This window comes from Phytophthora sojae, assembly GCF_000149755.1.
Source record: "Phytophthora sojae unplaced genomic scaffold PHYSOscaffold_7, whole genome shotgun sequence".
Taxonomy (NCBI): Eukaryota; Oomycota; class Peronosporomycetes; order Peronosporales; family Peronosporaceae; genus Phytophthora; species Phytophthora sojae.
Genome location: NW_009258121.1, coordinates 2,252,998 through 2,268,917, shown reverse-complemented (window position 1 = coordinate 2,268,917; position 15,920 = coordinate 2,252,998). Strand labels below are relative to the sequence as shown.

At 53.6% G+C, this 15,920-nt stretch overlaps 8 protein-coding genes across 8 annotated transcripts; 3 read left to right on the top strand and 5 right to left on the bottom strand.

The window, feature by feature from the left end:
• Positions 1-97: 97 nt before the first annotated feature.
• Positions 98-1,648, top strand: PHYSODRAFT_246855 (hypothetical protein; the record flags this gene model as incomplete). The annotated part of the gene is made up of 1 exon (XM_009534200.1): positions 98-1,648. One exon carries the CDS (start codon positions 98-100, stop codon positions 1,646-1,648), a length of 1,551 nt encoding a protein of 516 aa, XP_009532495.1.
• A 1,066-nt stretch (positions 1,649-2,714) lies between these two features.
• On the bottom strand, positions 2,715-2,960 carry PHYSODRAFT_517245 (hypothetical protein; the record flags this gene model as incomplete). The annotated part of the gene is made up of 1 exon (XM_009534199.1): positions 2,715-2,960. The coding sequence occupies one exon, from the start codon at positions 2,958-2,960 to the stop codon at positions 2,715-2,717; it is 246 nt and encodes an 81-aa protein (XP_009532494.1).
• Positions 2,961-6,560: 3,600 nt separating this feature from the next.
• On the bottom strand, positions 6,561-7,340 carry PHYSODRAFT_517706 (hypothetical protein; the record flags this gene model as incomplete). The annotated part of the gene is made up of 1 exon (XM_009534198.1): positions 6,561-7,340. One exon carries the CDS (start codon positions 7,338-7,340, stop codon positions 6,561-6,563), a length of 780 nt encoding a protein of 259 aa, XP_009532493.1.
• Positions 7,341-8,422: 1,082 nt separating this feature from the next.
• Positions 8,423-8,620, bottom strand: PHYSODRAFT_376506 (hypothetical protein; the record flags this gene model as incomplete). Its single annotated transcript, XM_009534197.1, has 1 exon — positions 8,423-8,620. A coding segment is annotated over one exon (198 nt), but the record flags the coding sequence as incomplete, so codon positions are not given.
• A 597-nt stretch (positions 8,621-9,217) lies between these two features.
• Positions 9,218-9,460, bottom strand: PHYSODRAFT_517514 (hypothetical protein; the record flags this gene model as incomplete). Its single annotated transcript, XM_009534196.1, has 1 exon — positions 9,218-9,460. The coding sequence occupies one exon, from the start codon at positions 9,458-9,460 to the stop codon at positions 9,218-9,220; it is 243 nt and encodes an 80-aa protein (XP_009532491.1).
• Positions 9,461-9,587: 127 nt separating this feature from the next.
• Positions 9,588-11,303, bottom strand: PHYSODRAFT_246813 (hypothetical protein; the record flags this gene model as incomplete). Its single annotated transcript, XM_009534195.1, has 5 exons — positions 9,588-9,737; positions 9,804-9,957; positions 10,082-10,349; positions 10,416-11,113; positions 11,299-11,303. The coding sequence occupies 5 exons, from the start codon at positions 11,301-11,303 to the stop codon at positions 9,588-9,590; spliced, it is 1,275 nt and encodes a 424-aa protein (XP_009532490.1).
• A 1,666-nt stretch (positions 11,304-12,969) lies between these two features.
• PHYSODRAFT_517056 (hypothetical protein) lies at positions 12,970-14,082 on the top strand (the record flags this gene model as incomplete). Its single annotated transcript, XM_009534194.1, has 2 exons — positions 12,970-13,127; positions 13,593-14,082. Coding segments are annotated over 2 exons (648 nt in total), but the record flags the coding sequence as incomplete, so codon positions are not given.
• Positions 14,083-14,217: 135 nt separating this feature from the next.
• PHYSODRAFT_516789 (hypothetical protein) lies at positions 14,218-14,802 on the top strand (the record flags this gene model as incomplete). Its single annotated transcript, XM_009534193.1, has 1 exon — positions 14,218-14,802. A coding segment is annotated over one exon (585 nt), but the record flags the coding sequence as incomplete, so codon positions are not given.
• Between the last annotated feature and the right edge of the window lie 1,118 nt (positions 14,803-15,920).

The window sequence follows — 15,920 nt, the reverse complement described above, 5'->3', positions numbered from 1 at the left end:
TTATAACAAACCTCTTCTCAGTAGTATAGGTCACCTAATGCGGAATTATCCCCAATCTCATCGCTGCTCAAGAAGCAGCCACCGGTCGTGCCCCAGCATGGTTCTCTACGAGCGCCGCGCCTTCGGTGGCGGCAGCTCGCAGCGTCGCCCGCCGCCCTTCGCGCCGGCGCCAGGTCCGTCTTTCCTGCGCCCCGCCTTCCCCCAGGACGACGTGCTGCGTCCTGCGCCGCTTCATCAGCCGCCGCCTCCCAGAGCGAATCAGGACAGGGCGGCCGCCGCGGACAACCTGCTGTCGCTCATCCAGTCCGCGCGGCCCCGCGGCAGCTATGAAGGAGGTCCGAGAGGCCGGGAGGAGTCCGGCAGCACGTCCGAGGACCAGACGCCGCCCCTGGGACGCGGGAGGAAGCGGCAGGAGCTGCAGGAGCTGCAGGAGCTCAACTCCAGTCCTATCATCAAGAAGAAGAGGCCCGGCAGGCCCGCCAAGCCCGTGAGGGAGGAGGACATGCAGGACGGGGACCAGCCCAAGAGGAAGAGGAGGGACAAGAAGCCCACGTATATTGTGCGCAAGGAGAAGAAGGCAATGCTGGAGGCCGAGCTCGTGCAACTCAAGCAGCAGGTGCTCCAGCTGCGCAGAGCCAGCGGCATCCCCGACGCGTTCTTCATGGAGAAGGAGCGGCTGATCGCCAAGGCCCAAGACAACGACAGACTCCGGGCCGAGTCCAGGAAGCAGGACATGCTGCTGAGGAACGCCCACGCCATCTTGTCGGCCGAGTACCTGATGAAGCGGTCCGAGAGCCCCATCGAGACGTTCATCCACCTCACAGGGGACCTGAAGCAGCGCAGAGCGGCGCTCGTGGACATCCGCGAGATGAAGCTCAAGCAGGCGGACGACTTTATCACCGAGAGGTCCAAGTTCCTCCCGCAGATCTCGCACTGGTGCCAGGAGAACAAGTTTGAGTCGGAGGAAGGACACTTTTACGCCGAGAAAATGGACAACACGCCGTTCCATGGCGCGAGATCCGTGCGCCAGGTGTTCGAGGCGCTGCAGTTTTTCTTTAGGAATATGGAGATCAGCATCTCCGAGATGCTCGGGGATATCACAGTGAGGGAGGACGACGACAGCACGGCAAGCAACTCGTTCTCGAACCATCGGCTGGTGAGCACGATGGCCCACGGCGTCAAAGTGGAGAAGAACATCGTCAAGTTTTTCCAGCTGGTCGAGCCTGATGTGGATGATGACAACGAGGGGAGCGCGTCCTACGCGCTCGTGTCGACCGACTCGGTGGATCTGGACGACATGTACCCTTACGTCCCGGATGAACGCATTCGCATGGATATCAATGCGGCGATGAAGTTCACGGAGCATTTCTGCAAGAAGCCGCCGAACCGGAAGAGAAAGACACGCACCAGACACCCTCTGTACGGTAACGGAGGCTTCCCATACCAGCAAGACCCTGAGGAGGAGGAGGAAGCGGAGGACGACGAGTTCGAGCGAGTGGTGGTGCTCACGCGCTTCTTCCGCGTGAAGCTTCACCACACAGAGATGGACATTCCGCCTCACGTTCTACAGGAAATCCGCCAGGGGCTCGCCTGCTTCTCGGATACCATGGTCCGCAGCATGCACCGTGTCATTTTCGAGTCCCTGTAAAAGGCATGTTTCCTTCCCGAGCATATGAAAACTATCGTGTAGAAATATTTTAGACGTTTGGGAGGATAACCACGCGAACGTGCATGCAGTTTTGAAGTTGAAGCCTTCTCTCGCTCACGGAGCGCCGTATAGCGACTGATTCATGCTGTGGACCATGCGATCCGTGAAGGGCGACGCGGCGTTGAGTTTCTTGCAGGACGTGCGGTAGGAATTGAAGCTCCGAGTGATGCAGCTGCACTTGGAACCATCGCGTCAGCACCACGACGAGCTCGTCCTCCGCAGTCCCATCTCGTTCTTGTGACAGCTTCTTGCGAGTAAAGGACGACAGCTTCATCGCCGCCGAAACATCCTTTCGAAGGCGTTCAGCTGGAAGAAATGGTTGAATATGGCTGGTTATCCGACTGTACTACACGTTTGTATGTACTTACAGCCTATCACATGTAGTTTGAGAATAATTGTCCAATCGTTGTAGATGTACCAGCCACAAGAGCCAATAGAAATTGATAGGGGTAGGGGAGTCCTGTAAGCCAGCAGTTCCGACGTATCGGGTCGGAGCACTCTGAAAAATATGTGTATCGCCATTCAAACTATAAGTCAACAACGTATCACTTGCATATTTTGCTTCTTTCCGACAAGAGGCATGGGGTTAGAGGAACTAGAGCCTGGTAACACCAAACGAGCAAAGGCAACTGCCGTACCCACGTTTCAGAAGTTTCTGAAGTCTGAGGATGTAAGTGATGAATATTGACGATAGTGGTAAATGTTTCGTATCCGTAATGGATAAGTTTGGTATGTATCTTGCATTTACCGAGGGCAAAAAAGGCAAACCGTTGGCTCGAAACACCTCGATGCAATACTACCTGCAAGCTAAACTTTGGCTACTCGAACAGTTCCCACAGCATCGTGCTGCACTTGAGGCACGGTTGCTTAAAATGGGGAAAACGCTTGACAACTTTTGCATGAAGAGAGATGGTGGTGGCTTTATAACAAAGGCTCCACCGTGCTCAAAGCGCGATCTGAAAAGAATGCTTGTGTATTTGTATGTTAATGCAAGTTGCTCAAGTGACTACCAAGACGCTGCCTTACTCTGCCTGTTGTGGTACCTGTTTGGCCGCGCTTCCGACCTCGCGCTTCTACGCAAGCAGAACGTGTCGATAGACGCTGGTGAGATGCTCTTCGTTCGCTTTATACGCATGAAGACTTCCGAAGAGCAGGGCCTCTCGCTGTTCCCGGACCCCGATTTCGCCACCTGCCCGCTGCTGGCCATGGCCCTGGCAATCATCACGCAGACAGCACTGCCACCCGATGTCATCGACAACTTCCCCGAGCAGCCAAGTCAGGTTGCCGTAGAACTGTCGCCAGACGTGCCGCTTTTGGAGATGCTGGACCACCCGATAACGACACTTGGACTTGCCGCGCCGACGTCCGCGGGCTTGGACACGACCCCGACCATCTACACCCACGTCAACCGCGTCCTCGACCGCATTTCCAAACCTGCCGGCGTTGTCGCGGCCCTGACATCGCACTCGTTTCGGCGGGGCGGGGCTCAGCACGCAAACGCCTCCGGAAGCTAGACGGCTCGCTGGATCTTCGACTGCGGCGCCTCGAACATGACGACAACCAACAAGGGATTTAACTACATCTTCAATACGAGTGAGCAAGACCACAAGATCAGCAAGATACTCAGCGGTCGGGATGCGGAGGCGAAGGTATCAATCCAGCAGCTCAAGGCGTTCGACTCTCAGACACGGACGAAGATCGACGCGGCTCAGCGACTTCTGTTCGCGGCCTGTCAAGACCTGGAGACGGCAAGGTACAATGTCAATCAGCCCGTCCTGGATGTACTTACCGCTTGTGTGCTTCGACACTACCCGGTACTGAAGGAGCTCAATCCAGAAGCTGCTGCGATCAAGCGTATCGAAGCTTGCGTTGTCCACAGCGGCAGCTTCATCGCCGGCCTCCTCGCCTGGTTGACTCACTTAGCGTCCGCGCCGCAAACTGCAACAAGAAAGCCAGCACCACAGAGCAACCACCAACCCAGCCCAGCAAACCGATAGAAGATACCGAAGCCCAGAAGATCATTCGACACCAAGCCACTGTCATTAACCACTTTATCGAGCACTCGCAACGCCAAGACGCACGCATGGACGCGCTGGAGGCCAAGCTACACGGTGATCCTGCACAAGCTACAGCCAAGCTAAATAAGCCCGACAGCACAAACACAGAGGTGAGCAAGCCAAAGAAGAAGCAGCGCCGGTCGTCAGCCACTCACCTTCACGCAACGTGGTTCGCGTGGTACGCGCAGGAGCCGCGGATGTGGCAGGCGGCAGTCTCCAAGCAGCAGAAGTCCGATGCGAAGCTGCTGGTAGCCTTCATGAAGCTCTTCTTGGAGGACGGCTTCGTGCTGGACTCGACCGCGTCCTGGACTTGGGCAAGCGCGCGGAAGAAGCCATCTTGCGTTTTCTTGCGGAGCGTGACATCACATCACGTGGCTCCGGCGCTGTCCTCCAGCGCTTACGCGCGCTTCATCGCTCAGGCGATCTCAATGCGAAGATCGAGCACCACCAGCGTCTGCTCTAGACTCCCGCAATTCGCGATCCTGCCCCTGGCTACACGCAAGACGTACTAGAAGTAGTGAGTCAGTAAGTAGCAAAAAGCAGACAATCTTACATGTACACCCGTAATTTACGAAGCTTCTGTACGACGACGAAGACCTGCAAGCGTAGATAACTGTTATGCGCGTGCAAACAATTAAATAATACAGCCGAATATAAGCGCAAACATAATTACGATTATTGAGTTATTGTTGCCTCTACCACACATCAGGAACCCAGTGCCCCGGGCCAGCAATAGGATACTAAACGTGGGAATCGAACCCACAACCACCCTTTCGGGAGCTCCTCCATTGAGCTACTTTAGTGTAATTACTTTTTTACGACGTTTTACAGGGCACATGCAATAATTTGTGTCACAGTACCTGTCCGCCGTCGGCATCCCTCTCATGTCGTCGACCCCGCTGTTGGCCTCCACCTCCACCACCTCCTCGTCCTCCTCAGCCTGCTGCTGCTGCTGCTGGCCTCGACGGCCGCCACCCCGCCCGAGGACCAGCCGCAGTACGACCCGCCGTCCCGCACGGCACCGACATCCCGCACGTCTTGCTGGTGCTGGCCGCCACCTCCACCACCTCCTCGCCCTCCTCAGCCCGCTGCTGCTGGCCTCGACGGCCGCCACCCCGCGAGGACCAGCCGCAGTACGACCCGCCGTCCCGCACGGCGCCTACATCCCGCACGTCTTGCTGCTGCTGCAGCTGCTGCTGTCGGCCGCAGTCCCCAAGCCGTTGTCCACTAAACAGCCGCTGTATGACAGAGGATTGCAAAAGATTTTATGTGCACCACACTTCACGGAGCATTTAATAGCATTTAGTTTTAAATATTGTCCGAATGTCCGAGCCGTCCGAACCTGCACGGTATGGTGCTTGCTATGTAAGACTGGGTTTGCGGTAATCTATCTGCGATTAATTACGGAAACTGCAAAAGTTACCGAGCGCACTCCAGAATATCACAGCAGACATCTAGAATCAAATGGCTGTTGGTGCACACTAAGCGTGAAAGAAGATGGAACCAGGCGACCTTAACAGCGATGCTCTGCCGATCTCACCGCTACCGCCCACGACCGACGCAGGCACGCGTCTATCGCGAGCTCACAGGGCGAAGGTTTGCAAGGGTCTGTTGATGTCTAGGCTCAAGGCAATTGAGGCTATGGAAGACAGACTGGACAAGATCGCCAAGTACTCGTTCAAGCTTTTAAACGAGCGCGACGAGCTGGCTACAATGCTCGCCAACGTGAAGGAGGAAGCTGTCCGTCTCGCAACGGTCTGTGCGTGAAACCGGCTACGTGGTGTCGTACGGCGTAATGCTGCAACAGTGTTTCGAGGCTCTACTCGAGCAAGACTAGACCAATATTTCGCGCGTGTTGTGAGCACAAAGAAAACATCAAGCCGATAACAAATACAACTGCTTTGAGGTCACAATTGAGCTATATTCAAGTCTTTACGGTTGCCATCAACTCGAGGTCGGTTGCATCTACGGTCTTGGCTACTTGGTTCGCTATTGTACTCACTTCAGGTTGCATAAGTATCATCCACATAATACGTAGTCGCATGACGGCAACGTCATCGGCTGAAACTGTGGCCTTGGTAAATCGGAAGTTATCCTTCAGCATGCAATACACCTGGGCTATCACCATAACGCCGCACGACGTTCCATCGGGCTGTCTAGGCGCATCCAGCCACACACCATTCTCCACAACAGGATAATCCACTCCAATCATTGTTTTCTCGTGCCAGCCCAGCAGAAATGGCGCTACCGTCTCTTCGTAGGTATCTTCGATAGTCGCTCGATATTGCGGATCACACAGCGGCTCGTAGAAGTAGGGTGTGATTAACGGTGGTTCAGCCTGGTGCGTGATACTGACAATGATGACACCCCAGTGTATGTTGCTCAGATAAACTGGCAAAACAACATAATGCATGCTCGAAATGCGGGTCTGGGGCGGGTCAGGACAGCAAAACGTAGCTGCATACGTATCCAACGCGTAGCAATCTCCGAGCGCGTCACAGATATATCTGACAGCGAAATCAATGATCGTATCAGACAGCATCTCCTTGCGAGTAAGCATCCCAACCAATATGTCCAGCTTTACAGTGCCTGCGCCGCTTGCCAATCAGAATGTGGAGCTCAGAGAAGCTCCTTCAAGCTGCTCCAGCACTTCGTTTGCCAGGGCCACGTGCTTGGCCCCTGTGGTGTCATCTGTGAGCTCGTCCGAGTCCGTTTTCACGTCGAAAAGCTCAGGATTGTCCGTCATTGCGTCCCATTTAGTCGACAGTAGCCAATGCACATCCTCCTTCCACGCATCAAGTTTGCGGACAACGTTGGAAAACTCGCTCATCCTGTACACTGCGGCGCTGAGCAGTACCAAACATCAACACAAAGCATAACAACATAACAAGCAACATTGTGAGCACCGCATAGTACAACATAATGAGAAACTTGGTGACTACAAACCTGGTGAACTGCGGGGTTCCTCCGGGGAAGTAGACGATGATCTCCTCGGTAGTGCCCTTCGGATGATTGTCGTCCGCGGTTTGGTTGAAGTACTTAGACTTTGATCGCTTCTTCTTCTCCGCTTTGACCGCGGCTTCCAACTTGACGACGAGATTCTTTGGAATCACATAGTTGTAGTCGTAGTTGTCAGTGTAGACGTGATCGCGCTTGCTGTGAGCGACGCGCGAGTTCATGAAGTCGTCGTCCATGATGGTTGGGTAGTTTGCCAGGATTCCGCTGACATGGTTGCGGTCAATAGTGTTGTTTGCCCACTCTAAAACACGCGACAGCGACGGCACATTCTTGTCTGGGAGGACAATTGCAGCCAGCTTTTGAGGTTTCGCCCCCTTGACCAGCTTGGTTTGCTTCAGTTTGGTTCGGGTAGTGTAGCGCACCTTAGGTTTCTTGGGAATACGTAGCACCTCCAGGATCCCTCCCTTACTTGCAACTTTTGCTGCCGTTTTAACACGTACGGCAGCTTTGGTAGGATAGCACTTTTTCTTCGAGGATAACACCGCTTTGGTTGGGTACAGGTTCGGCGTAGAGGGCGACGTTGCTTTGGGTAGAAGCGGAGGGGTAGCCTTGGACATTGACGCCGACTTAGTTAGCATTGCCCCACTAGTCTTGCTCGATGTTGCCGCCAATGTTGCTTCATTGTTTTCTGCTGTAGCCTCTCGTTTAGAGGCTGAAGCCGTGCTGTCGGACCCGCTTTATCTAGCTCCAACTCCTGGACGAAGTTCATGCTGTCAATTAAATCAGCCGGCGTGATGTCGGATGCGGTGTCAGACGTGTCGGGATCGTCGGATTCCTCGCTTTCGTCAGGACTGGTAGTAGAATCTGCCTCAACGGTCTCCAACCCGCTTCGAACAATGTCCTTCCAGGACTTCAAGGCTGCGACGAAAGCTGGGGTTGCCGATCCTGCTAGGTGCTCCATCACAGGCTCGAACACAGCTTTAGCATAGCAATATTTCTCTTCTGATGAGAGAACCACAACGTCGGCACGCTCTCGTCGACGCATCTTGACATAAATAACACCACGTTGCATTCGACGGCGGCGCCCGATCTTCTCTGCGGCTTCTACATCATGTTCATGTTGGGGTGGTGGCTGTGTTGCACTTTGTGTTGCGTCTGTTGCACCTTGTGTTGCTTCGGACCCATCCAGGAAGACGTCGTATTGGGTCAGACCGTCACGCGCCCAGGAATCTCCAGCTTCTTTCATTGACGCTTGAACTGCTTGTAGCGCTCCGACACCATCTCGAAGCTCTTTCTCCAGCTCGGACATTGCGACCATATCCCAGCGCTGCGGGACAGTCGACTCAGGTAGATACTCGAACCGATGAACACGATCCGCGATGAACATCTAATGCTGGTATGGCAGGTGATGACTACAATAGAATAGGCATGTGCACGTCCACTCATAGTCGTTGCATACGTAGGCATTCCTCCGAGTACTGAGTTCCCACTCGCCCACAGCGTCCAGCTTCGTGCACTTAGTGTCCGCCAGGTACACCATGAAGCGGTCCCATTGAGAGCGCACTTTAGACAACGGGTAGTCGCTAAGACGCGCTGAAACGCGTGTCAACAAGTCAGGAATTGCACCTGGGTGTCGCGATGTTGACACGTGCTTCCTCATCGTCGCGAGCACTTGGCGAACAATAGTCCCCTGGTGCGCTAACAGACCGCTAATAGTCGCATCCAGACGAGGTCGTTTGCCGAGAAGCAGCTTCACTTGGTTCCAATTTGATTCAATCCTGTTGGTTGTAGTGTTGCCAGCAGAGAAGAACTTTCCCCGGGTATAGTTAGCCCACATCGAGTCGCACTCTTTCCAGTTTGCCGTGAAATATTCCAGCAAGGCTGGACATTCCTTCTCACAGACCTCTGTAAACGATTCCAGCTCTAAATTGAAACTTCTTTCTGTGTTGCTGATGGTAAACGACATACAGAGCAACCTAACGAGCAACACAGTCAACAACACAATAACATAGAACAACATTGAGTAAAACATGGCAAGTAACATTGAATATTCAATCCCCTCGTACCAGTAGATGAGCTTTCCGAATGCATGCCCCATCCGCTCGCGTTGAGACATCGTCAGGTTGTACTTCGGCCGTCTGCAAACCTTCCTCCAGTACGTAAGGGCGTGAAATTAACACAAAAGAACCTTGGCGTCAGGAAACACTCTCTCCAGTACTCGCCACTCCACGAAATCCTTATCAATCGAGAACGTCTCAATTGAGGTCCGTGACGGATTGTGACGCTTGAAAAACTCCAAAATGCGTTCCATGGTCCCGTCCTTCTGGTCGAGCGCGAGAAAGTCAGCCACAGAAATGCCTCTTCCAGTTGCTGACGTCACTACAAGACTTCCTGTATGTTCAGCAAATGATCGACAAACAATAACATCTCATTAGTATGCGAGTTAGTTTATACATAGAAAATAATAGGAGATAATACAAACCAAGATGGTAGCCTAAGTTGTAGTCCCGTGCGTCCAATCCATGACTAAACTGTCGCCCCATTGCTTGAAGCACGCCTTCTGCACTGCAGTTTGCATCGCAATGACGCACGTGATGTCCATCTGATCCTGCACCAGCAGAACGTCATGATCATCGACACGAACAAACGTATCAAGCAGCAATCGGGTCCGTTCGAGAGTCGTAGACCCTAGTAATTGTTGCAGTATGTTTCTCGTTTGCTGGAGGGTGATGATCATACCTGTAGATATTAATCAATCGAAATACAAGGACGTTAATACCCATTCAAATTAAACAGCTAGAAAAAACAACACATCAACAACTCCAGAAGTAGAGCGTTCACCAGGAACACCCACCACGCTTGTCCTAGAGGTACCGGTTGATCGCCGGCGTACTGGTTTGCACCTCGGCCATGAGACCGAGATCCTTGCGAACGGCTGCTGGTAGTGGCAGGGAATTGCCGCGCTTGTAGGACTTGTAGATGGTCTTGGTGGTCCTGTGGTTGCGCATGTAGATCTACAAGGTGCATAGTTGTACAAGTTAGCATCTAAGCCCTCGAAAAAATATAGATACGAACAATACCTCCGTCTCTGGGTCGATGCGCACCTTCCTCAACATACTTGACAGAGCGCACAGTGAAGCTTGCCTCGCAGCCTGTGTACCGCTGGCCACTCTCCCGTAGGCCTTCACCTCGCGAAGATTGTTTAGCGCCTTGGGTGCACCACATCTTCTTGAACTAGTGGGTGAAGTGATCGGGGAGCTTTTGGACCCCGGGTAGACTTAACAACACAGTTAACTACATAAGAAACAACATTAATATAAATAGAAGGACCATACTGTAACAGCAACATAACCCGTACCCGTCGTGGCTCGTTTTCGATTGCGAGCTCCGAACGCGGTAGAGCACCAAGTTCGCATCTTGATAGGCATTGAGCGCTGCCTCCAACTCGCCCCAATTGGCGAAAGACTTCTTGGCAAGAGGTGGCTTCGAATTGTCGACTGCGTTGTGCGCCTTGACTATCTTCTCCCGCTCCTCCCACGTTTTAGTGCGGCGGCGCTCATGATGACGTGGTGGCGGCTGGTCACTTGCCGACGTGACAACAGCCTGCGTCTTCTCCTTCCTCCCACCTTTCCCACGTTTGGGAGGTACAACAAAAACGCTCAACATTGCAAACAACACATAGCACAACATACCCGTCACTTGCCGCTTGCTGCCAGCGCTTTTGTCGTTGTCCTCCACCTCCGAGTCCTCGCCCACCACGTCGTTCACCGTCTCTTCATCGTCCTCACTACTGAACAAGTCATCATCGTCGATGACGGCAGCAGCCATGCCACCGTCCGACTTGGCCTTCACGTGCGTGGCGGTGGTGTCGTCATCGCCATCATCACCGAACAAGTCATCATCGTCCACTTGTTTCTCGTTCGGACCGACCGCATGTTCGACGGCGGACATGGCGCTGTTGCCCACCATCTCTTCGCCTTTCGCCTCCTCGTCGTCCTCCACGCCCCCCATGGCCTTCGCCTTCTCGTCATCCTCCACGTCCTCCACCTCCTCCTCCTCCTCCACGCTCTCCTCCTCCGTCTCCTTCGCCACCACTTCGTTCGCGTCCTCGTCGTCCTCCTCCTCCAAGTTCTCCGCCTCCTCGCCGTCCTCCTCCTCCAAGTTTTCCGTACCCTCCTCGTCGTCGTCCACCTCCGAGTTCTCCGTACCCTCGTCGTCGTTGTCCACCTCCGTGCCCTTCGCCTCCTCGTCGTCCTTCTCCACTTCCTCCACGCTGATCTCTTCCTCTTCGTCCGGAATCACCTCCTCCTCGACATAGTCTTCGTCGCCCTCGTCGTCTTTCGTGTAGCCGTGGGCCGGTTGGACGTAGTCAACGGTCTTACGTAGAGTGCTGAGAACACAATACGGTACAGAAAGCAGCGTTGCGTCAATAACAATTGCAATACAGATTGAGAAAATTGAGGTCAACAATTACAATTAGAAAATCGGTTGCAATGATTTTGTTGTATTGGATACAGCAGATGACTTGGTAACTGTATGTAGCATGGATGGCCAATTAAATACCCCTATACAAACGACATTTACATTATGATTTTTCAGGAAATTTTTAATAATAATTTTGAAATTATTATTCCCGAATTTTTAGGGTTCAAATTTAATGCCTGCTTTAACCCCTTAGTTACTTTATGTTGGAACGCTCAACATAAGCGGTGTATACCCTAATTCCCTCTTGTCGCAGCGTTTATGCTATGTTGGATCACTCAACATAAGCAGAAATTTCACTTAGAGTTTGTATGGATCATTTTTCGTTATCCTGGTATACAAAAAGTAAGATATTTTTCTGTGTGTAAAATGGGCACATGTACAGGGCTAGGTTTGCCTTTGGTGCGGGCTTTTTCCAAAGTGCAAGAGAAAGGATAATGCCACCCATCAAATTGGTGGCCGACGGCCACTGATTCCCCTCATTCGAGAAAACGACCGCCAGACAAACAATGGTCGCCCCCGTCGGGAAGACGCCGCGCCACACGCTCACGCCGGTGGAGAAGAAGAAGAGCCTGGAGCGATGACTACGCCGCGCGGAAGAGAAGGAGGCGAGGACACGAGCTGCGGCGGCAGCACCCCCGCAGAAGAAGAAGGCGGCGAAGATGATGGCTGCAGCGGCTGCGAATGCAGCTCCGGCGGCGAACCTCGTGTCTGCAGAGGCGAAGCAGACCGTGGCGGAGGCGACGACGGCAGCTGCGGAGGCAGTCCCCGGCGCGGAGGAAGAGGGGGCAGCCCCAGCAGAGCCGAAGACGACGGGCAAGACGCGGAAGGCGCCAACTCGGAAGAAGGCGCCTGACCAGACGCTAGCTATGTGGAGGAGCGGGCCAGCGCCGGCCGCGACCGCCGCACGCGCTCACGACACCGCACCAGCAGCAGTCGCATCGGAGGTTGCGGGCGCAATGGCCAGTATTGTGGCGACGATTGTGGAGGAGGCGACACCGGTGGACGGAGCGACGCCCCGTGCGGCACCTGACTCCGTGACGAGCAGCACTCGGCCAGGCACGAAGACATCCAGCTCCGGCAAGCGCAAGCGCATTGCGACAACGGAATCGAAGAAGCGCCAACGCAGGATCCTTGATGAAGACAGCGCAGATGATGAAGGAGACAATGATGAAGAGGTACGCTATGCTGGACGAAGGCAACATAATGTGCTGGATATTGTCTTTTATTCAACATATCGCTAACATAAGCTTACTGTTTATTTGATTCTAGGTGGATTCAAGTGAGGAGGCGGATGTCAGTGCAGACGCTGCCGGTGTGGACGCGCATGTTGATGTTTCACTGGATTGCGTTGTCGACGGTGACCCCAATTTGATGGACGACGGGGCCGCCGCTTGTACAGGCCTCAACTCGGACGAAGATCCCGACGTGCGCGAGGAACCGGAAGACGAAGAAGACGCAGAGGACGACGGCAGCTGGGACGGCGACTGGGATATCGGCCAACTGACTGACAAAGAACTGGAGGAGGAGCGGGAGGAGCTTCCTGAGTCTGTGTGATCGTTTGCCGCGAAGGACAGCAAGTACATCACGGCGATGAGAGATATCGGGTGGGAATGTGGTAAGTTCGACTCACTCAACATAAGTGAGCGGCTGTGTATTTGTATCCAACATATTTACTAACATAATGTTTTGGCACTATTTACAGATGAATTGAAGTTTGGACCAGACCCCACGTATGCCAACCTTTACGATGGCCCATACGGCCCAACACCCAGCGTTCTTGAAGTTGACGAAGACCCATTGGCACTCCGGTTCTACTTCATGCTGCCCAAGCTCTGGGCTCAGATTGCAGTGAAGAGCAACACGTACCACCGTCAGTCCATTCCCGAGCGCGCGAGGGCGATTCGAAAGCAGCAGTGCAAGTGTAATGGGCCTACCTTGGCTCACTACTACGGCTTACACGTATGCGCACGTGTATGAGGAAGCGTAGGTTTCTTTTACTTGAGTTAAGTATACTCGAGATCCACGAGTATACTTTAAACAACATAAAGACTCCAAGTAGCGGGTTTTTGGTAAAAGATGAGAACTGCTATTTTTGTTTTATGTTTCTGACTTCCTCTAAATGTAATATTCTAAGATAGGTATCTGCCAACGGCTGGTTGGCAGAATTCCAATGCTATGCATGTCGCTCATTGGCTAAGAGATGCTGCTCTCAGCCAATAGGAATCCTAAGTCTCTATGGACCACCCGTCGTGGTGGCCGTAAATGTATGTAGCCTTTGGTGTGTCAACACCAAGGTCGAGAAAGTCTTTCGAACCTCAAACAGACGTCGTGTCTGTTAGAGTTACAAGTGACTGTAGCCACTTGTGCGTGTAACCCTGTTACAGCAAGAGTGGTGGCGAAGCTGAAGACCTCGGCGACATTCGGCGTCGCCTCGCTGGTGTCAAGGAAATTGAAGCCTATGAGGTGCTGCAGGTGATGGGCCTGCTCATTGCCAGGATACTGGCACCGATTCGCAAGGGCATTGCAGCGCATTGGTCAGTGGCGAAGGTGGGCGCCATGCCTGCGAATCGCTTGAGCCTGTTCATGAGCAAGAACCGCTTCTTCCACATAATGGGCTACATGCACTTTTCCAACAACAAGTCTCCGAACGCTAAGACCGACAGAGCCTGGAAGATCCGTCCAGTCGTCGACGTGCTACAACGGACCTTCGCCCGCGGTTACCGTGTCCCTCCCATCATCAGCTTCGACGGAGCAACGCTGCCGTCGCGTTCCCGATACAACCCCACTCGGCAGTTCAACAAGGACAAGCCCCACAAGTGGGGGACGAAGGTGTTCGTCGCTGCGTGTGCCAAGACAGCTTACTGCATGAGGTGAGAAGACCCGTGGCGAGTTCCGACTCGTCACGGGATTTTTTTTGCCTAAGTCTTTATGTTGGATGGTAACCAGCATAAGAGCGGCTTGAAATGTTATTGTATAACATAAAGCTAACTTTATTGATGTGATTGCTATACTACCAGAATTAAAGTGTACTGTGGGGCCAAGGCGCACTTGCAGACGCCCGTGCCGGCGGACAACAACTCTGGAGAAGCTGCAGTGCTGCGCAACATGAATGCGCTATGCCCGCCGCCGCCAACTTCCCCGTGGCGACTGGTGATTACAGACAGGTTCTACACGTCGGTGAAGCTGGCGCTGGAGCTGCTGCATCGCCGGCTGTACATCACCGGCACGATCCAGACGGACCGGTCTGGCTACGCCAAGAACGTCATCACGAAGAAGAAGACCAAGCAGCTGAACAAGCGAAAAGTGATGGTGCCTCCGCAGGGGACCACGAAGCTGGCGGAGAACAAGCAGTTCCCTCAATTGACGGCAGTCATGTGGATGGACCGCCTTCCGGTGCACATGCTGTCGACAGGAGACAGTCGACGCACCATCTCCATCCGTACGTATGCTCTTACTTTCTACAATGGATCGATTGCTAACCTATCTAATGATGTATGCAACAGTGCGCCGCACTCATGGCTTCATGCAGTCTGTTCCGGCGCCAGAGATAGTTCGAGACTATCACCGCTCAATGGGCGGCGTCGACGTTCATGACCAACTGAGGATGCAGCGCTACAGTTTCCAGCTAGCCTACAAGACGTGCAAGTACTACAAGACCCTCTTCTTGGGCTTCTTTGACATGGCGCTGGTGAACGCCTTCATCATCTATCGCTTCTTCAGAAAGGTGAACAACAAGCGGCCCAAACACTTTGCGTTTCTGGAAACGCTGATGGAGCAGCTACTCGCCGTCGACTCTCCGGAAGCGATCGCTGTAATCGAGGTATGTGATATGTTGCCGGTTCAACATAGGCGTCCACGCTTACGCTGATATCCAACACATCATCGTGTTATGTTGTTGCTTTTGATTGCAGCCAGCGACAAGTGCTCGAGAACGGACGGCGGCTTCCCCAGTCCGAGATGGAGCTACGCAGCGGTCAGCTGCAGACGAAGGGCTTGCATCAGCGGATTGCGACCACCGCCTTGAAGAGAACCAGATACAGTCGACTGTGAGCAGGGGACGAAGCGCCGACACCGCACATGCCAGGTGGGCGCCATCCTCAAGGTGAAGCCAAGGAAATTCACCAAGTACTTCTGCCCAGAGTGCTCCACGGGCGATCGACGGTGCGTGGCAGCGCTTTCTACTGCTATGATTCTGTAATGCAGACTAACGTGTTATGTGTTGATGCAGCAAGTATCTGTGTAATATAGCACGGGGGGAGAGCCAAAACTTGCTTCCAGATCTGGCACACCGACTGGAGCAACGGGAACGACATCCCGAAGGCGCTCCTGCAAGAGCACAAGATCCGCAATCGGCCGCCACCCTCGCGCCCTGGTAAGAAGTGACGTCGCATCGCGCAAGGGGGGCGTCACGCCGTCGCGGAGTCCGAGGGAACGGCGGGAGTAGGTGTCGGCTAGCGAGGCTGCCGAGGAAGAGAATGATGAAAGTGCAGGGGAGGCAGACGGCGAATCGTCGTAGGCAGTGTGTCTGTTCTTTGGTAGCTTGCAATCAATGGAAACTCTACTTCTGCGGTTTGCAATCAATGAATGCGTTACTCTTGCTTTCCTGTCATTGGCTGCAACACGGAAGCCATCGCTGCTGGACGTGTGCAACGATGCAAAGATGGGCTCTCCGATGACCGGGACATTCGTTATGTTGATTTCGCCATCATACG